Source organism: Glandiceps talaboti, chromosome 2, assembly GCF_964340395.1.
Source record: "Glandiceps talaboti chromosome 2, keGlaTala1.1, whole genome shotgun sequence".
Taxonomy (NCBI): Eukaryota; Metazoa; Hemichordata; class Enteropneusta; family Spengelidae; genus Glandiceps; species Glandiceps talaboti.
Window position 1 is genome coordinate 14804403 of NC_135550.1, and position 26839 is coordinate 14831241.

Below are 26839 nucleotides of genomic sequence, written 5' to 3' on the forward strand. Positions count from 1 at the left end.
TGTCACCTTCACAGTTAGTTTAGCAAACCCATCTTTAATGGGTGGAGAAGACCTACCCCAACCTGAGATGTTTCAAGGCCAGTTAAAGACGTACCAGTTGAAAGGCATGAACTGGTTGGCCAACCTCTACGACTGCAGTATTAATGGTATCTTAGCTGACGAGATGGGACTTGGTAAAACCATACAGAGTATTGCAGTACTTGCCCATCTAGCCGAGGTAAATTTAGTTTGTTTGTTTTGTTTGTTTTTTTTGCAAAAGAGGCAAGAAAACAAGAAAAAGTCCACTTCAAATTCTAGGTGACTTATCTTTATTTACTACCGTGGGAGTAATCAGGTTTTGAGGACGGTTACATCATGTCTTTGTTTTGGATAATTTTCCGAGTCACGTAAATCGGAAAAACTTTTGGCCCTAACTTTCTAACCTTTTGCCTCTTCATGATCATTATCGCCAAAAACTAATATGTACCATTACCTCAGTAACCGTAATCCTGAAAGTGCATGATTTTTTATTTTTTTTTTGGGGGGGGGGGGGGGGGGGGGGGAGGGGGGGGTGGTTATTTCATTTGTTTGTCGGAGTCTCAATGTTGTCGTATGATTTCAAATGAGAAGGAGCAGTCGAATGGATATGAATGTATTTGCATCTGTTTGCACCTATTCAGACACGCAGCCTGGAAGCCATATAGCTAAATTACTGGGTACATTGCATGTCTTAAAGTGAAATCACTTGTTTGGGGAATTTAGTTTCCCAAGTTTTTTGTAGTTTTATACCAGAAAGAATGTATTGCCTTCAGTATTTCAGACAGGAAGAACACTGTGTACTTTTCAGAGATAAAAGTTTCCAGCTGAATGAAATGCATTACTTTGTTGTTTCTTTCTAGACACAAGGTACATGGGGTCCATTTCTAGTCATAGCACCAGCATCAACCCTTCATAACTGGCAACAGGAGTGTACTAGATTTGTACCAAGATTTAAGGTAATATTGTGCTTGTATTGTCTGAAATTATATAAGAATCATACACTGTGCTAGTTACAGTAACTGGGTGTAGTAAAGGGGTACGCCACTCCAGGAAATAAAGTCACAGTGTTCTCCCCAGGTTTTGTTGATAGGATATCGGCTAATTAGCATAAATTAGCATCAATTTACATATAATTATACATTCCCGAAAAATCAAAGTACATCATAATAAACAAGTAGTACATGTACATGTGGCTAAAGGAAAGTTGAAGGCCAATTTATTACTTCAAAATATTAGCACCAATAAGAAACTCATAAAGCAGTGTTATTGATTATTATTGTTAGGAAAGCTGAAATTATTTAAATCTTAATGTCCGCAGATAAATTAGACTTTCGAAACACGAAAAGTTTGTGTACAGCTACCGGCAGACATCGTGTTAGTCCGAAATCTCGTGATACACGAGACTTACTATACTTCCCTATGGAGGACTTCAAAAACTCGCGATAGTTTGTGACGTCATGGCCGCCATATCGGAAAATCCATGCTTTCATCGTAGTCGTACGATGTATCAGTCTACAATGTCAAACTACTAACAAAACGTGTTTTCAGGGTAAAATTGAACATGAAACTGATAATCGGAGATAACCTTGCCACTTTATCGAAAGGTACATTAGTCTGTTCAACTCTTTTCACGACATTGAAGAATACACATGCTGAGTCTTTGGTTGAGACATACTCGGTGTTATTACTGTCACTCATAGAAAATTAACTAGACACTGAATGTCAACTTCATGCGTTTGTCGAACTTTTATACTTTATAGCAAAATGGCACGGCATCGTTTGATTTTATAGTTGTCAAAACCTGTTAGTTCCGACATGCTTCTACGGTCGAACCAACGTTACGGATGGGCCGGTTTTGCCTTTGTTTTACCGAAAGCTGTTGTACCGCAGTGTGAATCACCATTAGCGGGTTTACGCATTTTATTCCTATCGAAAACAATACTGACTGCAATCTTCAATGAAATCTGTCTGGTAATGGTAGAGGGTTGAATAGTCGTTTGAATTAATTAGACACTCTTTAGTTTTACTTGCTGCTTATGTGTGAAGGATCAATACAAACGTTGTGAAACAACAAAGGCGTCAGCTGACCGATTGACAGATGAACAATATTTACCGAACCCTATTCAATCTGATAGCGTATCGGGACAACTGATAGCGTATCGGCGAAAATTAAAGGATATCGGGCCCGATACGCTAAAACCCTCTGCGGAGAACACTGAATTCATTTTCATAAATCATGGGTTCTGGAGAGTCATTTCACGATTTTACATCACCTACAATTACTTACGCATTTCAGAAAAATGTGACGTTGATCTTGTGACTTTATAGGGTATCTTTGCTGTGGAACATTGCATCATGGGAGTCAGCAGAAATAATATCTCCGGGTTGCACACTGAATATTCATGAGAGCTGTTTTTTACACTGTTTGGGTATAGGCACTCAGGACTCATGAATATTCAGTGTGCAACTGGAATATTTTATTTCTACCGACTCCCATGATGCAATTTCCCATTGCAAAGATACCCACAAGATCAACTTGGTGCTTCTCTGACATCACAAGTGATTGTAGGTGATGTAGAATCATGAAATCACTCTCCAGAACCCATAGTTTATGAAAATGTCTCTATTTCCTGGACTGGAGTTCCACTTTTAAGATTTACCCACTACTTGCTTTTCACAAGCTACCGCTGTGTCGTACACATTGTTATCTTTGCGCTACCACTTATTATTTAAAGAGTATTAACTTTCACTTGAAACATCAGTGATTTTACTACAAAACTTGGGACTATATTATTTACAACTTCTGTACTCTTCAGGGTTTTGAATTTAGCAGTGATCTTGAGTCCAATGACCATTGATTGAATCATAGTGTTTGACAACCAAATTCACTTTCCAGTGGTGTATGTGGACCACTTATTTTCAAAGAGCAAAAGAATTAAGCTCATGTTGGAAAAATTATAAAGCACTGCTGATTCATAATCACAATGTGTACATTATTCATCGGTAATGTGTACATAAATTGGATTCAGCAGATTCTGTATTGCAGACATTGCAGGAAATTTATAAACATTTTTGGGGAAATTTGGAAAACTTATAATATACATGAAGACAAAAATGTGAGGAAAATCACAGATAAAATGAATCTAATTATGACATTATTCATTGGCCACTATTATCTTGCTTTATGCCACCAAAATCTAAAACTAATAGTCCAGATGGACCACTTACTAAAGAAAAGTTGATTTCAAACCCTGCCCTTACCTTGTACTCTGACCAGTGACTTACTACATTATCAATATTTAACTTCACCAGGTCCTGCCATACTGGGGAAACCAGAGTGAGAGGAAAATATTACGTAAGTTCTGGAGTCAGAACAAACAGCTACATACAGAGGATGCACCATTTCATATCATTATCACCAGTTACCAACTCGTTGTCCAGGATGTCAGATATTTCCAGAGAATCAAGTGGATTTATATGATACTAGATGAAGCACAGGCAATAAAGAGTAGTAGTAGGTGAGTACATTGCCATTGTGTTAAAAAGGACACCGAATACCAAGAAACGTTCACTTTCTTAGGGGCGCAGAATACCAAGAAACGTTCACTTTCTTAGGAGAGCAGAATACCAAGAAACATTCACTTTCTTAGGGGCGCAGAATACCAAGAAACATTCACTTTCTGAGGGGCGCAGAATACCAAGAAATGCTCACTTTCTTAGGTTCCAAATTTCCCCAGCAAAACACACACAGAACAATGACTTTTCAAGTGCTGGGGTCGTGTGTTGGTAATCTTCCCTTGTGCTTATGTTTTTGGGGCACTTACAAACAAGAGTTTGGTACTAAAATTCAAACGTCAAGCATCATGCGTAATCCCAAGATATATCATATTTTGATCTATTCTGTTGAACCAATTTACTTCTCTACTTCTGTCCCTTGTCACTCAGTAAAGCCATGATAATTAAAACACAGCCGTCCTTGTACACATTTACTAAGCAACAAGCCAAAGTAGATGTGTTTCCACGTTCAGCCTGTCCTTTGCATAGATGATTATTGTGTTCATCCTCTTCCTCATTTTCACTATTTTTCGTTGATATAATCTTTATAACTATATTTTGTTGATAGCTACTGATCATTACAGACTGTGTCACCATATTTTTATTCAGAACTTATATTTTATTTTGTACTAATTGTTATTTTGTCCTAACATTTTACAGTGTAAGATGGAAGATTCTACTAGGTTTCAACTGTAGGAATAGACTTCTTCTGACCGGTACTCCAATACAGAATAGTATGGCTGAGGTAAGGACTTGATTCAGTTCATGGCTTGAATTGGCTTATTGCAACATTTCTTGTCAACCTTATACACACTAGGTATAGGTGTGTGCGTGCGTGCGTGCTTGTGTGTGTGCGTGTGTGGGTGGGTGGGTAGATGGTTGATTGGATTTGGATGGGAGTGTATTTGAATGTGCTCATAAGTGTCTTTCTTTGTGCCTTGTGTATCTTTGCATGTCCATGTGCTGGTGTATGTTTCCTCATAGCATTCATGTTTAGCATGCATTACTATATCTTTGCCTAGACTTCACTATTTTATGTAGGAAACTCATTTTGTCTTCATGTGCATGTGTGTGTGTTCATGTGTGTGTGTGTGTGTGTGTGTGTGTGTGTGTGTGTGTGTGTGTGTGTGTGTGTGTGTCTGTTTGTCTGTCTTTCTGTCTCTGTCTGTGTTCATGTGTTTGTGTGTGTGTGTGTCTCTGTGTGTCTGTCTGTCTGTCAATCTGTCTTTGTGAGTGAGTGAATGTGTTTGTGTGTGTATTTGTTTGTGTATCACTGTCTGTCTGTGTGTCTGTTTGTGTGTGTGTGTGTGTGTCTGTCCATCTGTGCAAGTGTGTAGGTAATGTGTGTGTATCTGTGTGTATATGTCTCTGTGTCTGTGTGTGTCTGAGTACATACATGATGCAAGAATACATTATTCTGTACAAAAGATTTTATTTTTTATTTCAAGTAGGTATCATACACAAAATACTAATAAGATATAAGATATATCAACAGATATTACGAGTTATCTGTTTCTAGACAAAATCATTGATAGAATGATAGTGTGAAACAATTTGGTATAAAACATTGTTATGTTCCTTTTTCAGCTTTGGGCCTTACTTCATTTCATCATGCCTACACTATTTGACAGTCATGAGGAATTCAATGAATGGTTCTCTAAAGATATAGAAAGTCATGCAGAAAAACAGTCAGGGCTTAATGAAGGTAGGAGTTAATCAATATAAGTAGTTCTTAGCACTTTAAGAGGGAGTTGTTTAGATACTAGATGTTATGTCAACTTGTCTGTCTGTCTGTCTCTGTCTATCTGTCTGTCTGTCTGTCTGTCTTTCTCTGGCTGTCTTTCTTTCTCTGTCTGTCTCTGTCTGTCTCTGTCTGTCTGTCTCTGGTTCTCACTGTCTGTCGCTGTCTGTCTGTCTGTCTGTCTTTGGCTGTCTTTCTTTCTCCGTTTGTTTGTCTGTCTGTCTGTCTGTCTGTATGTCTATGTCTGTCTGTTTCTCGCTGTCTCTGTCTCATGACTCTCTTTGTCTCAGTCTCTCTCTCTCTTGCTCTCGCTCTGTCTGTCTGTGTCTGTGTCTGTGTCTGTGTCTGTGTCTGTGTCTCTGTCTGTGTGTGTCTCTCTCTCACTCACTCTGTCTCTCTCTCTCTGTCCATATGCATTATTTTTACAACTATATTGCCACTTTGCCCTATACACTTATTTTACATCAGCATATGGTACAATAAAGTACAAAAAGATGAAATCCAGAAACACATGTACAAAGAAAATGGTATAAACTGATGATATCTTACAGTCTCATTGTAGGGTTTATGGGGAGTTATTATAGCATTCACACAATATTGTAAGAAATTACAAATTACAGACTGACCTGTTCCATTATTTTCCACAGAGCAACTTTCTCGACTTCATATGATTCTAAAGCCATTCATGTTGAGGAGGATCAAGAAAGATGTAGAAAATGAACTCTCTGACAAGGTATGACACCCCCCCCCCCCCCAGAATTACATTATGCCTACCTTTGTAAACATAATTTATGAAAAAAATGATAATCTGAATGTTTTGACTCATATTTTGAGAATTTAAGAATCAACGTGTGTTGACTTACATTGTCATGATATGGAACAACTACGGTATAAATCCCATATTTTCTGTTTGAACACACACAACTTTGTACTATGCACTTGGTGTGAAAGAGTTTGTTTTTGTGTGTGACGTCACAGCAGAGGTTTACAAATCAGTTGAAGTGATCATGTCAATGACAAAAAATACGTTTAAAAAAAAAAAAAGAAGTTAATTTTCTTTCTTTATGTGTTTGACAGATTGAAATTTTGGTTTACTGTCACCTGACAACCAGACAAAGACTTCTATACCAGGCAGTCAAGAACAAGATATCCATTGAGGACCTACTGCAGACATCTAGAGCTCACACCTCATCACAGATCCAATCTACTGCCAGTAGTCTTATGAACCTAGTTATGCAGTTTAGAAAGGTAAGTCAGTTTATAAACCCTTGGTCCATAGAAAGGTAAGTCAGATTACAAACCTTCGGTCCATAGACAGATAAGTCAGATTACAAACCCTCGCTCCATATGACAAACTGGTTGAAGCTCATGCTTACTAGAAGTCATGGGTTCAATTCCACTGTAGTCAGGAGATTTCTAGTCTAGTTTCCTGCATGCTTTACGATCACTACGGTCATCTCCACCATATAGTCAAATGGGTTACTCTAGCACAACATTACATTTTTACCCCTGATATCGATAGCTTAATGATATTGGAGCATTGATATAAACGTGATGACGTTATCACATCCCCATGTGATTTAGTCAAACAAGGCCATTCTAATTGAAGATTAATGAGCTATTGTCGCAATGAAATAACCATGCAATTACAACTGCCTGGTACTCTGTGATGGATTACTACTGACATGGACTGTCCAGCCTTTTTCCCCAGCAGGAGGTTTAGCTCAATTTTCAGTAACATTTGTCAGTTTAACTAAATGTGGAGAGGTTACTGATTGTAAAAAAATGTTGACAGGCATAGGACTAGACTAAGAGATTTCTGTAGCTGATCCAAACCGAGAATTCTACAGACCTGATGGGTAGACTGTATCAATCAGTGTGTAGTCACTCACAAGACGAGTGCAGATGTGGAGATACTATACTAATCTAAGACTTGGACCACTAGGGACTATTCCCTATACAGACAGAACTCACCAGTATTATGCAATGCGTGACCTCAGTAACTCTGTGGAAAATCACGACAGTTCTACACGGGCTATGAAAGAACGCGTACGACAAAATCTAGAAAGTGATCATGAGGTTGTTTAAAAAGTCTGTGTGTTTATTTTGAAAAAAGATTTGTATACCTTTAACAAACAAAATCAGGGAAAAGTTGTGTTATTGTACCTTAGTCCAACCCATATGTATGAAAACTAATGGGTCAACATAGTGTTTGTTAGGTTTTTCCAGGATCAGAATAATATCATTAATTCTAATCCAAGTGTTTGTCTTTGTATTTTCTACAAGGTATGTAACCATCCTGAATTGTTTGAGAAGAGAGAGACAAGATCACCCCTGACTACCAGAGCCAACTCATTTCTGCTACCTAAGTTACTGTACAGGGAGGGTGTGCTGGAGAAAGTACAACCTGACAAATGCAAGTAAGTATCACAGAGATACTTTATGTAATGATTGTAATGTACACATTGCTTAACAGGGGGGCCTTTCACAATAAATGTCATGATCATAGCTGTGTATGTTTTGTTAGTCTCCAACGGGCACTGCCTCGACGGGGACTTATACATTGGGTTCTGTCTGTCCAGCTGTGCATGTGTACGTTCACTCTCATATCTCTGGCATGCACCAACTGATTTCAACCAAACCTGACATAAAAAGTAACATACTATGTGAGACATATGCACGTCACTTTGTTTTATGACTGAATCAAATATGGAAGGATGGCAGCCATAGTTGTTGTTAATTTTCACATTATGCATCATAACTTTGGATGTATAATACATAGTGACTCCATTCAAGTGCCTTCACCCACATCATCAAATAAGCAAATTGGTGTAAAAAGGTTTTGTATCTAGCGACACCATTCAAATTTGCATAATAACTTTGCCATAAAACACACAAGTTGGGGACTACCAGTATGTCTTTTATTGAAGGCTTGTTAGCCATAGCACAGAACTGCAGCAGTACAGTGCCCCACCCCCTTTCTATATCTTCCTCAATTTGCTTTGGGTAGCATACAATCCATTGCAGCCTCTATGAGTGCATAGCAACTTCTGGTCCTGCCAGGTCTATATTTATACCACTGGGTTGACTGTGGCACTGTAATGGTTGAAATCTAACCCTGGGGACCTGTTACAATAGAGGGATAGTATGTGAATGATTTATGTGCTTATAGAGGCTGCAATGGATTGCATGATCCTAAGAGAATTGAAGAAGTATAAAGGACTGTTGTATTGTTATAGGTCCATACCAGGGGGTAATACTTGTGTAGGAAAGTGCTCTATAAAAATTTAGCCTATTACTTGACAGACTGACCAATTGGTAAACCTGTTAATTATGTACAAACTCAAACTTATCTTCATTGCTTTACCTTATAGGGTCCTTTTCAACTCTCTATACATCCACCATTCAGAACATATCTATCGCTCCATCTTTCCAAGCCATCCAACTCCAACACACAGGAGCTGTTTTTCGTACACACGTTTCATTGACGTCTCTCCTGGTGAAATGAATCAGTTGATGCTGGCAGGTTCTCTTGTTCAGTGGCTAACAGTATTTACAGTGATGAAGGCAGCGTATAGGGTATACCACCAGAGATTATGGAGTGAGGAGAGGAATTATCGTACCAGACATAGCCCACCAAAGAAGTCTACATCCAAGTAAGTTACACCTTGGCACCCCCTGTAGCCTTGTTCCAGGGGGTACCAGTCTTGTAATTGCTGTGGTTTCCCTGGACGAGGTTACCCAAGGTTGCCATTATTGTACTCTATCAGGCTAAATGTTAGGGATACTGAGCCCATGTGTAATTTATGTATTTTCTCTGAAAACACATAGCTGAGGGTGCTCAATTTACTGTGCTATCTGAAAATAATTATAACTGAGCCCCCTTGTAATTTCTCTACTCTCACTCAACGAAGTAATAGGAACATTAAGGCCTCTTTATCATTTCTGTGTTGTCTCTGAACAAGGTAACAGGAGGACTGAGCCCACTTGTAATTTCTGTGTTCTCATTTCAGTAACAGGGTACTAATCCCTCTTGTAGTTTGTGTGTTCTCTCTGAACAAGGTAACAGCAGGACTGAGCCCACTTGTAATTGTAGTGTTTACCCACAACAAGTGTCACAGAACCTCTCGTAATTTCTACCTCATTCCTGAACTTAGGTAACTTGGGGTAAAGAGCCGCTCATTATTTCTGTATTCTCCTTGATAAAAAGTAAATATGGATGCAAAGCTCTTTTGTAAAAATCAGGTACCCTGTCAGTCCTCAACAATAATGACAAAGTGATTATATCAAAGTGTTCACCAAATCCATGTCAATTTTTTTGAATTGTATTCAATGACACCTGAAATCTGTGTGGCTGGCTAGTCGTGGAAGAAGAAATTTTTGACTACAGTCTTCACACACTATTTGAAAAAAATATATATATACAGATAAAAGAGATGAAAGAGGAGACATTTAGATGTTAGTTATTCCCCAATAATTTTCCTTGTTCAGCCAAAGAAAATATGAGTGACATATTAAAGGGGGTTTGTCACTACGAGTCGCTACGAGTCACTGGATGAATAGTGACACTCTTAGGTCACGAGTATTTTCCGGCTGAATGAAGAAAAGTATTGGAAATTAACATAATTATACCAGAGCCAGTAATATCAAAGAAAAATCGAGGGAAAGTAATGGCAATTGTGAATGTTTTCACTCGTATTTCGAACACAGCAGAACCAGTGACGTAGACACATATGCATAGTCGTGACATAGATGCACGTTGTTGTGGCGTAGAACAACCTGAGTGTATATTCCATTTTTTGGTTCAGCTTGGCACGAGCATGGTATAATGTAGAGTTGATTGTTAGAGCATTATATCATTTTCTATCAATTTCTCTCTACTGTCCATTTCAGGTACTTATCAAGAGACAGTCTTTTACTCTGGCCAAGCTGGATTACGTCTTTTCCCAATGTACACAGCAGTAGCGTCCTTCAAGACCTCATCTTTACTAGCCATACAAACCAGGTGATAGCACATACAACACACACCATCCACTTCATGGCTGAGACCCCATGGCATCGCAAAATACGCATGTCAAAACTTAAAGTCGGCTCTCCGAATAGATTGACATCACCAACTAAGAAGACACTGCCCACAAGTCCAACACTTAGTCCTCGATCACCAACCAGGGTAAGTCAAATATCAGTCTGATTAAAATCTGATGTAGGGAACTTGGCACGATTTTTTTTTATTTACCTCCTACTTTTATTGACATTTGTTCTTTTGTTTTGTTTTGTGAGCACCTGATACTTACATCTGACACAATACCATAGGAGTTCTCATACAAAACATGAGTGGTGCGTGAATTTACTCAACGAATAAGAATGTGTAATGTGCTGAAACATACTGGTGCAGTACTTAAGAATGCTCTGTAAAAGAGCTCAAGCTCAGAGAATGGTGTTATCGTTATTGTTTGGTAGTTCTGTTTGTTTCAATTTTGAACGTCGAGTGTTATATTATAAGACAGATTCTGGTTTGATACATGAACGTACGAGATTGGGTTTGAGAACACCTATAGTACTTTGTCAGATGTAGGTACAAGATGCTCACAGAACAAAAAAGAACAAACGACAATAAAAGTAGCAAACAGGTAAATGATCGCGTCAAGTTAACCCTTTCACCACCAGTACCCGGTATACCGGGACGCGCTAGGGCGCCCACCAGTACCCGGTATACCGGGACGCCAAAGTTCATTCACCTATCTTGCCGTAAAACCGTTCAAAGGCAGCAATTGCTGCAAAATTTGCTGCCATAACTAGTTCCACACATGCGTATTAGCCTTGTTTATATTACCTGCCATTTTGAATGTATGATAGGGAACGGTATCGAGAGCTACGATCCAAATAACGAGCGATCGTAATTTTACGTGCGTTTTTCGCCCACAAGATCGAATTTAAACATGGCGGATATAATTAACGGCTCTCATAACATGGTCTACGATATAAATTATGTCACTGTCTTTGTATATTTCGACAGAATTTGACTCGAAATACATCATTGAATACAAGTATTTAGCTATGGGAACACGTTGTACTTGTGTGTAAGCATCAAATTCCCGCTAAGTCCGTGTGAGCTACCGGCGGCAGTTTACGGTTGAATTTTTGAATGTCGGCAAATTTACGCAATCTTGTGACAGGTACCGACTCCCATACTAACGTCTTGGTTGTAATTTTTGGCTATAAAATGGATTATTTTGGTTTTATTTCTTTTGTTACATCTCAATAATGACTTGTATTTGTACTAGCTCAGCGTGTGAAGGTCAGTGGAGGGAAATTTATGCACGATACGGGCGATTTTACGAATCGGATTTTTTATGTGCGTTATTCAACGTAAAATTCAAATTTCAACATCGCCGAAGCAAAATCTGTCTCCCCTAACGTAACTTACAATATAAATAACGGTGCTGTTCGTAGAAATTTCCCCTCAATTTTGAGTATGAATACGATGTTCTATACAAGGAGATGACTGAGTGAACTCAATGCAGGAAATGGAAGGATCAGATTATCGCAACGTAACTTCAAAGTCCCGACTGCATATTTGGTTTTGTGGGTACAGCATGTTGGCAAAAAGCGCCACTTTGTCGTCCCGATTCGGACTCGTATACTACCAACTTGTGGGCATTTTTTACTGATTTTGAGGATAGATTTGGTGATAATTTTTTGTTGTTCTGTCAAATAATGATATATAATTACACAAACTAATTTTTCTGAAGGTATTGGTGCAACGACTTCAAGTATTTTTGTCCCTTTCATTGTCGGTGCGGGACCGACTAATTGCGTCGTAATCAGATTAGAGAGCCGTTATTTTTTTCCGTTCAAATTTAGTACGACTGAAAATAACATTTTCTGCCAAATTTTCGCCGATTTTGACCATTTAACCAGCATACAGAATTTTGTAGAAACATAAATGTTGGTATTTTGAATTTTGTTTGTAATATAAATGTTTTGTTTATTTGTGATATGTCAATAAATAAACAACACAGGTTTTTTTTACCAATATTTTCTTATTTTAACCCAAATTTCAGTTGTGAATGTGATATTTGAATGTGTTTATTTGTAAGTATGATATAGACAATTTATTTTCCAGTAAAATGATACCTAATTTTCAAAGATTGGGCAATTCTAAGTATTTTTACATCAATTTGATTGCATACCACTCACCCTCACTTTATGTTAGTGAGGGGGCTGGTGGAGCACAAACAATCCCATGAGGCCAATGGTGGTGAAAGAGTTAATGCATCAGATTTTGATCAATTTGGTCAAATATGTAAATTGTTAAGCATTTTTACTCCAGTTTACTTCTCTTACTGCTGAAAACGATTTAAGGAAAAATTAAGGAAGAGGAAAATGTATCCAACTTTACTGTTTTCAAAGACAATGAAGAATTCATCTTTCGTGATTTTTCATTTGCAGAGAACCAGTCTTGGGAGTAGCCTTTCTGTAAGTCAGAGTTTTGGTTTGGGGTTGACTGCTTCTGGTCACTTTCCTCCACTGAAATCACCAGATAGGAGACCCCCTGTCATCAGACGCTGCCAGCCAAGCGATGTACCTACATTCTTATTGTGTACCATGCCAAAGGTATGTCATTCTATACATCTTGAATTTCAAAGCTTTCCAGTCATATTTTGTCAGAATTAATTTAACATCTTTGATGTCACAATGATGCAAAGTTTTACAAATTTAATTTTAATTTTTTTGCTTGAAAAGTAAACTATTTTGCGATGAATGTCCATTTAAATCTCATTTTCAAGGGTTGAAGTGCAAATGCTCTAAAAAATTGTAAAAGAAAATGTGACAAGGGTTTTCTTCAGTAGGTCACAGGAAAAAAGCAAAATAGAACAAGTACTTGTCATACTTGTGCTGTGAGAGTGCAATATTAAACAGCGCCACCTAGAGTCCAATTTCTGATATATATTTTTTCATGACTGTATACTGCCCCCAGGAGACTGAGTATATACTAACCTGCCAATTCTCTGCCAAATTTTTTTTTTTTAAAAGTACTTAGATAGAAAAAAGGACACTGAATGGTATAAAGTCATTCTAATATAATAAATTTATGTATGAACTTTGTGAAACTTGTGAATGTATTGTGATATTTTATGGTGATATTATCATTTGTCCTTACTTTATTAATTTATGTTTTTTTACCATAGATTACCCTCACATGAGTCAGCATATTTTTTATTTTATTTTAATTCTCTTAAATTTATCCTGTAAGTTTTAATGATTAATATTTGTTGAGATTTCACAGAATTATTGGATGTGTTATCAAGGTCATGCTGGCTTATATGCAAATTTTTAAATAAAATAATGTAACATTTAATGAATAAAAGTGGACATCAGGATATTTTGCCTTGAAGGACAGGAAATGATTGTAATCGTATCTAGAGCTTTAGTGAAATGGAACACGTTGAAAAAAAAAATCTTGTATCCTAACGATTTACTATTCATGGCAACCAATACAATTTGTCAAAATGCGTAGGAAAGTTACACCATCATTAATAAAGAAACGATATGTAGAATAGATTAATTGTTACAAAGGAATAATTTGAGGAGGAAACCTCGGTGGTTGTCATGTCGATATGATAAAAGAGCAAAGTGTCATGACATTGACCATGGCAATAACAGCCTGGTTACCATGGCAACCGGCATAGCGTGATCAATGAATAGACAGTGGTAATGTAACATCTGTTAAATATATTAATCCCATGTACATTTCTAAATTTAGGAAATTGTAGCGTATTTCAATTGTAACTTACCTATAGGAAATCTACTTTATTCATCCCCCCCCCCTCCCCCCTGCAGTTATGAAAAAGGAATAAAGGAATACAGGAAGTAAAATTTGATTGCTGACAACTGTTGAGTCCCAAATGTCAAATGAAGGTCGTTTGTTTCAATGTTAGTATATATACTCTGTATATGATACATCAGAAACATATGGAAATCTCATTTAAAATATGTAAACAGAAAAATATTGCTGTTAATTATTTGTTTGGAAATGAACATAAATAACACTAATATGTAACTCCTGAATTATGAAATTGAAAAATAACTGGGGGTCATATGCAAAAGGTGGTTTCAATGACATACTTTTATATTTTACTCTTTTCGTGTCCAGACATGAAAGTTTGGTATGTTTATACTATGTTAGTTGATAAAGTATCCGTTTCAATTTCCATGAAGTATTTTATTTTGTGCTGTCTGTGTTTCTGACGCAAAACTATCAATATTGATGACATTTTCCATATCTTGTTTCTTATCTGTATAAAGGTGAAACCTTTGCAAATTTTAAATGAGGAACTTCGTAGTGAAAATCTATCCATATTTCATAAAAAAAGTTGCCTGTATATGTAGGACTTTGGTCAGAGAACAGTGGCTTTGAAAGTTGAACAATATTGAAAAAAACAAACAACCCCACATTTCCTTTAATTGTTTGTGTCTTTCATGTTTAGTTTAGGAATAAAGAAACTCATGAATGAGGGTTTTTTTTATTAACCATTGTAATGGAAAGCTTGATGTTTTTGAGAGAATTGTGCAGAAGATAATTTATAATGCTATTTAGCTGTGTCAACATTGTCCAACATGGTAGAATCTGTTAGTTTTAAGTGATGCTGAATTTTAGCTGTATCTACATTGTTTAACATTGTAAAAGTCGCACTGCATAGATTTAGGTGATGCTGAATTTTAGCTGTATCTACATTGTTTAACATTGTAAAAGTCGCACTGCATAGATTTAGGTGATGCTGAATTTTAGCTGTATCTACATTGTTTAACATTGTAAAAGTCGCACTGCATAGTTTTAGGTAAAGCTGAATTTTAGCTGTATCTACATTATTTAATGTGTTAAAAGTCAGACTACATAGACTAGGTGAAGTCGAATTTTAGCTGTATCAACGTTCTTTGTATACTAATTTTGTTTGTTGGCCACATTATTTTTAAAACAATTGACAAAGATTCAAATATTGAGGTTTTTTTAATAACAGTATCATTAATAAGTAGTAAACTAATTATTTGAACGTCACTTATGTCACTGAATGTATTGATGGCAATGTATGTTTTTAAAGCATTCATTAAGTAATTCAGTGGTATTTGGAATAACCATGGTAACTATTTAAATCCCAGGTATATTACTATGAAATGTACCGTATTTTGAATATTACTTCTGTAACTGTTTGAAAAGATTTGAATATTACCTCCTTAGTAATAGAATGAATTTGGAAATTTTTGTTGGTAACTGAATATATTTGAATAACTCCGTAAAATATCTTTGAATATCACCTTGGTAATAATAGATTTCAATAATGCCATAGTAACAGGATGTAACGCCATAGTAACAGGATGTATTTGATTATCACCATAGTAAATGATTAGATTTCAAAAAAAGGAACTCAAAGTTTCAGCATGTTTGGTTTATATTAGTGTTTATTTTATTTTCACTCGTCAGGTGTGTAGTACAAGCCTGGACTACCATTGCAGCGACCGCAGCGCTGCCTATGAACACGACACTGAGAAGTTTGGTGGATCACTGCAAGCTAGGAATAGTCTACTATTTGGTAGTCAGGAAGTATACAAGCAATGTGTCATGTCACCCTGGGAGTTCTTTCCAACAAGGCCAAGTGGTTTGTTAGCTGTGAAACCAACCCATGGATGGTCCAATATACAAATACCAAGTAAGATTTTAGGTTTTTTATTTAGTAAATGTCTGAAAAATTGATGAAAATAGAAGGTTTGTCCCTTGTTTAATATTTAAATACGGTGGTGTCATGTTTATGTTTTGAAATGTCAGAGTATGTTGTGCTATTGAAGTTTTTTGTGCCAAGTTAACATACACAGACATTGGATGTCTAATATGCAATTACCAAGAAACTTATCACATACACAGTTTGAGTACTGTTAAATTGTTAAATGGGTACATACTGAGTTTATACGTTATTGGGGGTGGGGTGGGGGGGGGGGTAATTTTTACTACATGTGAAAAGTTTCATGTAGTTTTCAACTTACTGAAGCCAACTTGACCGACATGTGCTATTGACAAAACCGGGTATTTAGATGTAATAACGGTATTTTTGTTGAGTGTGGTAAGCAGGTAAAATCTACCCGAGTTCCCCTGTCATTTTATCGGGGTTCCCCATCAAATTCATGGTACGATGTATTGGAAGCTGTACCACTGAGTTTTACCATATTCCACTTACCGGGGGGTTCCCCATCCTTAGCAAAAAAAAACACTGTTAGTAATAGATAAACAACTCAATGACATAATTTAGTACACCCCCAATAAAAGTACTAAAATGTCAAGGGAATCTCTATTATGTCATCAACTGTTCTAAAAGTGTCTGAAAGATGATTGACATACATCAATATTAACATTATACCAGGTTTTATGGAACTATTTTTCAGCCAACAGTAAAAACACATATAAAGTTAGCCTGTGCCACCTTGAAATTAAAAAAACAAAGAGTGAATGCACTTTAATTTATAAATATCAAAATAAATTTGATGTCTCGTTAGTTTTATATCAGACAGTTGAAATAAACATTTGTTTCCAGTGAAACCGACACATTGCTACTTCATCGTCCAAACATCCAGTAATTATTCCATTTTTTGTTCTGCAAATGTCAGTAATACCGTGAAAATAGAATTAGTAATTGACACTTTTGAAATGTGTTGTCCTACTTTTAAAACTGTGAGAATTTCTTTATGTATGCAGGTAGTACAAATAAACTCATGTGTTGAATGTGTGGGTGTCTGTTTGTATGGCATCTCCCTTTTGTAGAAACAGATTAGCATTTTGGCTCCGTGGATGGGTGAATGAACGTCCTGACGATTCCACAGTTTATAAATAGCAATATAGAATGTGTGGGCACATGTACCGGGTATATATGTTGGACAGTCAGTTTTCTGCCTCGTTTTGCCCATATACTTTAATATAAGGTTAAAATTTGTATCTGTCTGTTAATAGCCATGTCTTGAGGTCTTACTTGTGTGTAAGAACTATAGTTTCCAGAAAGAATGGAAGAAGAATATTATATTCAGTGTCCAAAGAATACCCCTTAGTTTTGTTGGAGACCCTTGTTACAAACACACGGGTACTATAGCATTGGTAAATTCAAATTGGTCAACTTAACCTTCCCTGATAATGATATCAGTAATGTGTTCAGACTGACTGACTGACTGACTGACTGACTGACTGACCCGGCCTACTCAACCCAACCCAACCCGACCTGACCCGACCCGACCCGACCGACCGACTGACCGACCGTTCATGTCATAAAACACCTTGAATAAACACAACCCTTTACTATTGCTAAACTGACCAACTTTGGTGAGTGTGAACATACACCACTGCTAAACTGACCAACTTTGGTTAGTGTGAACATACACCACTGCTAAACTGACCAACTTTGGTGAGTGTGAATATACACCACTGCTAAACTGACCAACTTTGGTGAGTGTGAATATATACCACTGCTAAACTGATTAACTAGTAACTAGCTTAAATAAAGACTGTCCTCCATCATTTTAAACTGACTAATTTCTGTGATTGTGAACCTAGCTTCAGTAGACACTGCTCAACACCACTACTGAACTGACTATATTTATGTCGGTATGAACCTAGCTTCAGTAAACACTGCCCACGGCTGAACTGACTAACTTATGTTGGTATGAACCTAGCCTCAGTAAACAGTGCCCGCGGCTGAACTGACTAACTTATGTTGGTATGAACCTAGCTTCAGTTAACAGTGCTCAACACCACTACTGAACTGACTAATTTATGTTGGTATGAACCTAGCTTCAGTAAACACTGCCCAATGCTGAACTGACTAACTTATTTAAGTGTGAACCTAACTGAAAGGGAAATGTGGGCCTCATTTCCTCATGGGAGTTAGTACCTAATACCTTCAGTCCTTCAGTAAAAATTCCATGCATATTCATTCTTCACCTATTGTATATGCATCAGTTTGTTGACTCCCATGATGCAATGTGGCCAAAGGTAAAAATCTCCAAATTAGGCCGGGCAGAAGTTCAAATTGGTGTTTCTGTGAAATCCTGCATAATATAGATGATATAAAACTATCAAATGACACTCGATAACTCAAAGTTTATGAAAATGCCTTTATTTCCTGGAGTGGCACTCCCCTTTAAGCGAAGACTGCCCCCCCCCCCCCCCCCCACACATGCCACTACTAAACTAACAAACCTCTGTGTAAGTGTGAACCTATCTTCAGTATGTCGCATAGTAGTACACCATATCTAAACTGATCTATTAAAGTGGAATAAGTGTGAACGTAACTAGTTGCATCATCGGTATCATCCCAAATAAATGATAAATCAATGACCGTTTCAGATCATACGCCCTATCTGGCCATTCACAAGTGTCAGCACAGCTGTGACAGCTTTCAGGAGTGACAGTTAGATCCCAACCAAATGTGGAATGTATAATAAAGACTGTATATCAAATACACAAGGTTAAACATGCACCATTACAATGACATGATTGTCACTATCCATGCACAAGGTAACAGATGTCTGGACACAAAATGAAATATGATTACAGGAAAAAATATTACATAAAGCAATAGTTGTGATTAACATCACATACTGTGTGTTACCCGATGACCCAAAGGAAGTATCTATATATTATTGAAATATGTACATGAAGTTACATTAAATGTCAGATGAATGTGAATCAATTTCCACAGTTGAATGCCCTGTTCTTTATATCTTGTCATATTTGTTTGGTAAATCAGCGGCTATACTATGAAAATATTTTTGTGGATAAAAAATGACAAATTGTCTTTTTAAAAAAAAAAGTCATTGTGTGCTTATTGGCCGCCTGAAAGGTTGTCATATAGTTTATTTCAGGAACTCAAAACCGATAAATATTGTCATGCTGTACATATACAGCAAAGAGAGCACAGATGGGGTGAGCTGTAACTAGTTAACCATTCGTTATGTCGTCCGTCCGTCCGTCCGTTCATCCATCGATGATTTTAAAACTAAGCCATGCGTAAAACGTTCATTGATCAACCCAGGAACATTGATTCAGAATTGACCTTGGGATAGAGAATGTGAAAATAATGGGAAATCTGGTAAATAGGTGTAGAGAGAGAAAAGACAAATCACCATGCATAGTTTCTGCTCCATCCCTCGGGGGCTTTTAGTGTCTATATTCAGTGCATGAATGAACAGTCTGTAACTTTTATTTTTAAAAAAATCACAAAACTAATGATGTACTCTGAAAACAGACATAATGTCTATAACAGTATTGGTTTAAGGGTTTTACTTGTAATGTAGCTGCTTAATATGTTACTTTTAAAAGAGAATTTAATAATGTTACATGGCATATGGTCAACTTAAAGAGTTTATCGATATTTATACCGAAAACATTATATAGGGCCTCTCTCACCCAGCTCTATTTCTTATGCAAAAAGTAGTCGACTCAACAGCTCTTAAATAAATGCTTCATGTACGATAAAAAATAAAATTGAATTTATCAGAACTGTTCACACTAGTCTATTAGAGTTTTGTGGTCTGATTTACAGACACAATATAGCATATTGATGCAGGTTATTAATCGACTATTGGGGCAGTAATTACGATGTCAACTCCTGATGTTATATACATAAAGAGCTCTCAATGGCACAATTACCATGTCTGGCACTGATTTCAAGAAAAAAAAAGGTCGCGATAATTATCACAGCAGACTCCATACATTATACACACAGACGTCTTTTTTGTAACAGTCCAATAAAATCTCAATGTATACACCTAAATTATATCAACCTTGGCAGAATCAATGCTAATTTTGTACTATATTGAAATTCTGTATTTCTGATTTTGGTATCTGTGTCGACTTATTCTCGAAAAACAAAACAAAAAAAGACCCACATGTTTTGTTCGAGTTCAAACCAGTGAGATGAAAGATACGTGATGTATAAATTGGAGAGAGGGATAAACCAACGTATGATTTTCACTTTGTATGACAACCTGATTAAATGACATCATTATTAAGGTCGTAGGATTTTTGCATGACAATATTTTCTTTGATATTGGCGAATTCCCTCCTGACGGCCCATTAACCTGTCTGAGTGCATATTCTACAATACACGTCTGTCAGATTAATCAATGAAAAGTGTTTGAATTATTAAACTAATTACTGGCAGATGTGTGTTATTTGTCTGCTACTGCAAACCTTCATCTGCCAGGCCAATATTTGATCAGGTCGTCAGCCTTTTATTCCCGCCACTTCAAAATGCCTTTCAATGTGACCATATGCCAATGCTGACTAGATAATCAAACCTGACGTCAAATACGCAAAGCCACGCAAATGAGATGATTATGAGGTTTTTTGTGTGTACATTTTTGGACCATCTTTCAGTTATTGTGCACCATTTCTCTCAAAGTGCTCTTCAACAGAAAGTACTGCTCAGTCCTTTTTTTCTGTCCTGCATGCAACCAGATGGAAAGTATCACGCATTTTTGTTGCACAATGAATCTGGAAATAATAGAACTACAGAAAAAAGGGAAGAGTGTCTGCATGGAAGTTTCTGACGGGTAGAATTTTGTGATTTTGATAGTTGTGGTTCTGTACTTTTTGCAATTTCTCGTACACTTTTTTTAGGCATGAAACAATCACAACTGATTCTTTAAAAAATTGTATCAAAATTAAGGAAAGTTTCTCTTATTTTGTCAAGATTTTAGAAAGAAAACTTAATACTCTATCTGGGCACTTTCAGCCGTATCAATCTGCCATTCCTTTGTAAAATCCACCAGAACTGAATATTAAGTTACAATTTCATTCGTATGCGCTTTCTGTTTTGACAGGCAAAGAAACTTTGATAATGGATTCTGGCAAGTTGTTCGTCTTGGATAAGCTGTTGACGAAAATGAAGGCACAGGGACACCGAGTCCTCATTTACTCTCAGATGACAAGAATGATTGACATACTGGAGGTAAGAATTCACATTCACACAACCTTGTAGGTGTTTGTTAGTAAGACTTAAAGCCACCTTAGTGTTCTGTTACTTCACCATGCAATGTAAAATAAATGGGTTCCTCAGTTCCTGGTAGGACATTTGTTCTCTGAATTAATCCCATGTTTTTGATGCCAATAAGGATTCCAAGCGTCCAACGGGAAAGTGTTCAAAAAAGTTGGAAAGGTCTGTACTGTTCCGGTATAGGTGTGACCCAGTAGTAAATACCTTCAGTGCGTCATTGGTAAGACTCTACATAAATACAGTATTTTCCTCAACTAAGTGATGAAAAATTAGTCAAACGTCATATACCTGTACTAGCATGATTCAGGACAAATCTGGAAAAACATTGGCAGTTTGAGCACCACAGAATCAATGGCATAAACATACTTAGTGGTGGTGTAGAACGACCAGGGTAGAAATCCTGTATTTTCTGTTTGAATGCTTACAACTTGTGCATGGTGTATTATTATTTATTTCCATGCTGCTACCCTACCCTGACTTGTGTTCATTCACATCAATTCCTCCTGTAGGCTTGTGAAATTATGCCCGTCACTGTTTAGAAAACATAACTAAAAATTGGATGAATCTAAATACTAAAAAGAATTTTTAAAAATTGATATTTCGTAAGAGTGTGCACAGTTCATCAACCGTGTAAGATTTTAATAATTGATATAGTACGAAACAAGTCAAAGATTAAAGTCTTTTTTTTTGTGTCTGGATTGCAACCAAGAGATTTTTCAATAATTTAATTGAATTCCTACTCCTGTGTGTTTGTCATTGTAATAAAATCCTTGATCGTAATGGTCTTTAGTGACTGTATAATGGTTTCTTTTTATAATTGTCGTAAATTATTCAGGAATTTAGAGTTTAAAACATACTGCTAGAGGTATAGAACCAACAAGTGCAATATGTATTCAACATGATTGATACATTTTTACAGGGGACCACTGCGGCCATAGTAAGCATAAAACTCCACCGATACTGTGTACATATTCATTAAAAAAAAAATTTGTAGATTATAATGAGAGAGCAGAGTTGAGACTGCAAACACGGAGTATTAGAAATGTCCTTGATAGATAGGACAACAGTCAGGAACATATGGAACAAAAAGTTGATTTTCTACCACCCTGGGCATACTGTGAGTAGAGGATTATTGAATACAAGCTGCAACCCTGTGTCAAGGTAGCTAAGAGTGCATTGTACAACAGGTTAGACTTCCACCAAACCAAGCTGATACACAGACTCCGCACGATTTCTGAATCACCCTAGTACTGTGAAAAAAAGAAAGGGATGTATTTTCAGTCTTTGAAAGTACTGAATAATGTGTATTGAATAAATTAATTAAGTAATCACTTGAAAGTTAGACATCAAAAAAAGGTAAATTTATTGCGAATAAATTTATGTGTTGATTCTTTGTTTTTTAGATGTCCATGTTTTTGTTAAGCTGTTTAGTGTCAGTGAACTTTTATTGTTTTGATTATATATGAGCCATGATTAATGATCACAAATAGTTGCATGTGTTCAATATGGAACACTTGTGTATGATTTCAGAGCACTGCTGTAGATTGAATAACACGTGTACACCATTTCAGAGCTAGAGTTTGATCTAACAGGACTGGTTCACTTTTGTCAAAGACTCATGATGTACTAACTTTGGAGGAAAGTGAAAATAAACTATCTTTTAGGTCATGATCAAAGGTCAAAGGTTAAAGGTTAGAGTGGTTGGCTTGGAACCAGCAGGTTGTTTGTTTGAACCTCCCCATTTTGCCATTTTGTTCCTGAATGGTTAATGTTAACATTTGAAACATGATTTTGTCACAGTCAACCCCCCCCCCCCCCCCCCGCCCCCACTAGGGTCCTGGTAGGACAGGTTGCTATGTGAAGGATTAACCCGATGTGCTTATAGAGGCTGCAATGGATTTTGGACGCCCCACATAGTTTAGAAATGTATATAGGGCTTATACACCGTTATACATGTAAGTGTGCGCCAAGGTTAATACAACACACAAGAAAACACTGATGCATTTGCTTACATGTGATAAGCAGGAGTGAGACAAGTTCCATGCAAATTAAGACATACAATGTAGTTAGTGTTGACAACTTACCAAAGCATAGAAACCACATGAGCCAGGATTCCATAACTCAGTGCAGTGATAGAATGCAACATGTTGTAATACTCGAGTACGATTGTTAGCGTCACATTATAACTTCCACAGATATGAACAAACTAATGAAAGCATCATCTAAACGTACATCAGAGCGAACCCCCTTTTTTTTTTTTGCATCAGATGCAATCAATTGTTGTTTTAAACTAACAATGTCATTGAATGAAGTCTTTCCAAAGTTCACTTCATTCAAGCAAATGTGCCAGTGTTATTTTCTTTGATTCTAATTGTACAGTGCTGATATAAATGATATTCATTTGTAGAAGGCAATAATGTGTACCGCTATCAGTATGTTATTTTCCTGTCAGGTAATATGCTAAATCAGGCGTGTTATGATGAAATGATAAAAATCATGCGTAAAATTTGTACAGTCAGCCAATTCAATCTCAAACATAGCGTTAGCAGGGATTTCAAGATCTCGGCTTTCCCATGTGTTACCACAGTGGCAATCAAGGTTTATAATAGCTTACCAAGATAAAGACTAGGTGTTGTTTTGATATGGTTGATTACACAAGTAGGTGATATAGTAGTGCATCTGTTGTGCAGATATATTCACCTAGTAATCAAGATAGTGTAGGAAGACTAGATAGATTGGAAGTCCCCAAAATGTACACTGCAAGATTAATGATGTCATCAGAAATGCCACCCTACTGAGAGTATAATTTAAACCAATGTCCATTCAATAGCTTATATCAACATGTCTGCAGCAATAGCTTTAGCTTGTCTCTATCTTAGTAAACCAAGACCTTGGTTGCCAGAGTAGTATATCAAAATGTCACAATAATAGTTTCAGATTGTGTCTATCTAAGTAAACCAAGACCTCGGTTGCCAGAGTAGTATATCAACATGTCACAATAATAGTTTCAGATTGTGTCTATCTTAGTAAACCAAGACCTTGGTTGCCAGAGTAGTATATCAAAATGTCACAATAATAGTTTCAGATTGTGTCTATCTTTGTAAACCAAGACCTCGGTTGCCAGAGTAGTATATCAACATGCCACAATAATAGTTTTAGCTTGTGTCTATCTTAGTAAACCAAGACCTCAATTGCCAGAGTAGTATATCAAAATGTCACAATAATAGTTTCAGATTGTGTCTATCTTAGTAAACCAAGACCTCGGTTGCCAGAGTAGTATATCAAAATGTCACAATAATAGTTTTAGCTTGTGTCTATCTTAGTAAACCAAGACCTCAATTGCCAGAGTAGTAATATCAACATGCCACAACAATAGATTTAGCTTGTGTAAATCTCAGTAAGCCGAAACTGCGATTGCCACTGTTGTATCATCAGTCAGGTTCAAGTTTATGAGCTAAGACTGCTTATAAGTTATGCCTATATTCAAATAATGACCAACAATTAAACTTACAGTAAGCAACAACCATCACAGAAATTATGAGTGACAGTAACAGGAGATTTTTTTATTTCGAACAGTTATAAATGTCACATAGCAAAAACAACAGGTGTATTTACTATATTTCAAAGGGTGAAAGCATAGCACGTACGTTTTCTGCCCCCGATACATATGTTCCCTACAAAAAAATTTTAATCACATTTTTTTGTGACTGGCATCCAGGCACCAGTTATATGTAACAGATACGAGAGTGTATTGACTCTAGTTATTCCAAATGTTTGATGTTGTATCTAATAGATGGCCGCGTTAATCGGCTTCGATGTTGTTTGAAGTTCGGCTAATTGATGAATTATATCTATAGCTGTCGGAATCATAATTTGGCGGGGCTAAAGTACAGTGTTGACACAGTGTCCAACAGAAAACGTTGAAATCTTATTCTGTCTGCTAAACTTTAAAATAGAATGTAAACCTGTGGTATAAACACTTACATGTACAGATGTCCGTGCTTTTTGTTGAAGTTTTAGAACCCTGGTAATAGAGAGAGAGTATACAGTAAAATTTGCATAGTTTCTGAGTATGATGCCGTTTGGAGGGAACCCTGGTTTTAATAGCCTGTGCATTGAAGCTACCTTTTACCGATGTTCTACCTCTATTACAGATTAAGGGGAATATGGTAAATTTGCAGAGTTTCCCTCCATAGATAATACACTTTATAGGAAATTCTGGTAAACGTGCATGATTTCCTTGTGTATGAAAATGCCATATGTAAGGGTAGCTCAAACCTTATAACTGCTATTAAAACTGATTCCAAAAAGTGAACATCAAACACTTCTTCTGTTTTACTCATAATGAATAGTAAAATGTTACAGTAACTACTATAGAACCTGCAGATATACTGTATTTTTGTTTAGGGTGGTAAGTAGATAAAATCAAGCCAAAATTTCCAGTTATTTTGACCAGATTGCCCACCATTATTGTGGAACAGGTGTTGCATTGTATTGTGTATTTTTACACGAGGAAATTTACACTTAATGAAATGCTCAGGATCTGTCCAGTTTTACATGAATCACAGACTTGTTTGGGACTTGCAATGAGGATATTATGATATGCTGTTAGTAAATGAATATATCATTGATGCTGATGAATATTAATTGCCCACCAGCACTCATTTTTGGCTAGGGAGAACTCTGTCGTGGCTTTGACATAAACTCATACATCAAGACATTTGATTGCAGTTATCAGTATAATACTGTTCCAACCCTTGTCAAGTATGTTAGAAGACAGTCATTAGCACTTTGTACTCAGATACCCTATTGTTTGTTTTCAACCCAGGATTTCATGGTACATCGCAAACACACCTACATGAGACTAGATGGATCGTCCAAGATTTCTGACCGACGTGACATGGTGGCAGACTTCCAGTCAAGGTAAGACGACAGGACAGTAGATGAATTGATGACAAGACAGAACATAATCAATCAATCAATCAATCAATCAATCAATCAATCAATCAATCAATCAATCAATCAATCAATCAGTCAGTCAGTCAGTCAGTCAGTCAGTCAGTCAGTCAGTCAGTCAAATTTATAAGTGCCAAACTGAAGAGTATCAATCAATCATTTATTCAGTACTGGTGGCCACCGGCCAAAAAGTACAAACCTTATATGTACAAAAATGAACAGATCACTAGAAAATAACAAATAAGTCAGGCTCTCAATAGGCTGTAGGGAAACGTTTATATCTCAGAGTTTCTACAAGTAGCATAAAATAAATATCTACTAAGTTTTCTGAGAGTGTTGCTCTGTTCAGTAGCATTGAATGGTTAGACCACACCATAAGTACTTTTAAATTAACAAGTCTTCAGTCATGTTTTGAAACCTTCCGAGCTGGAGGACTTACAGAAATCAAGCAGTCGTGATTTACAATGTTTTGAAACAAAATTGATAAACATATCCATCAATTTATCTTCAATCTAGACTTCACAATTTCCAA

At 36.6% G+C, this 26839-nt stretch overlaps 1 protein-coding gene across 1 annotated transcript in view; it reads left to right on the forward strand.

Moving 5' to 3' along the window:
* Positions 1-26839, forward strand: part of LOC144447206 (chromatin-remodeling ATPase INO80-like) — a 57622-nt gene that overhangs the window by 14290 nt on the left and 16493 nt on the right. The window contains exons 12-25 of the mRNA XM_078137112.1: positions 15-217; positions 879-974; positions 3331-3536; positions 4234-4318; positions 5161-5278; positions 5962-6047; positions 6392-6562; positions 7601-7734; positions 8689-8970; positions 10208-10484; positions 12767-12931; positions 15798-16023; positions 21179-21306; positions 26180-26274. Of these exons, the coding sequence (XP_077993238.1) occupies positions 15-217; positions 879-974; positions 3331-3536; positions 4234-4318; positions 5161-5278; positions 5962-6047; positions 6392-6562; positions 7601-7734; positions 8689-8970; positions 10208-10484; positions 12767-12931; positions 15798-16023; positions 21179-21306; positions 26180-26274 (2272 nt within the window). The remainder of the gene's footprint in view (positions 1-14; positions 218-878; positions 975-3330; positions 3537-4233; positions 4319-5160; positions 5279-5961; positions 6048-6391; positions 6563-7600; positions 7735-8688; positions 8971-10207; positions 10485-12766; positions 12932-15797; positions 16024-21178; positions 21307-26179; positions 26275-26839) is intronic.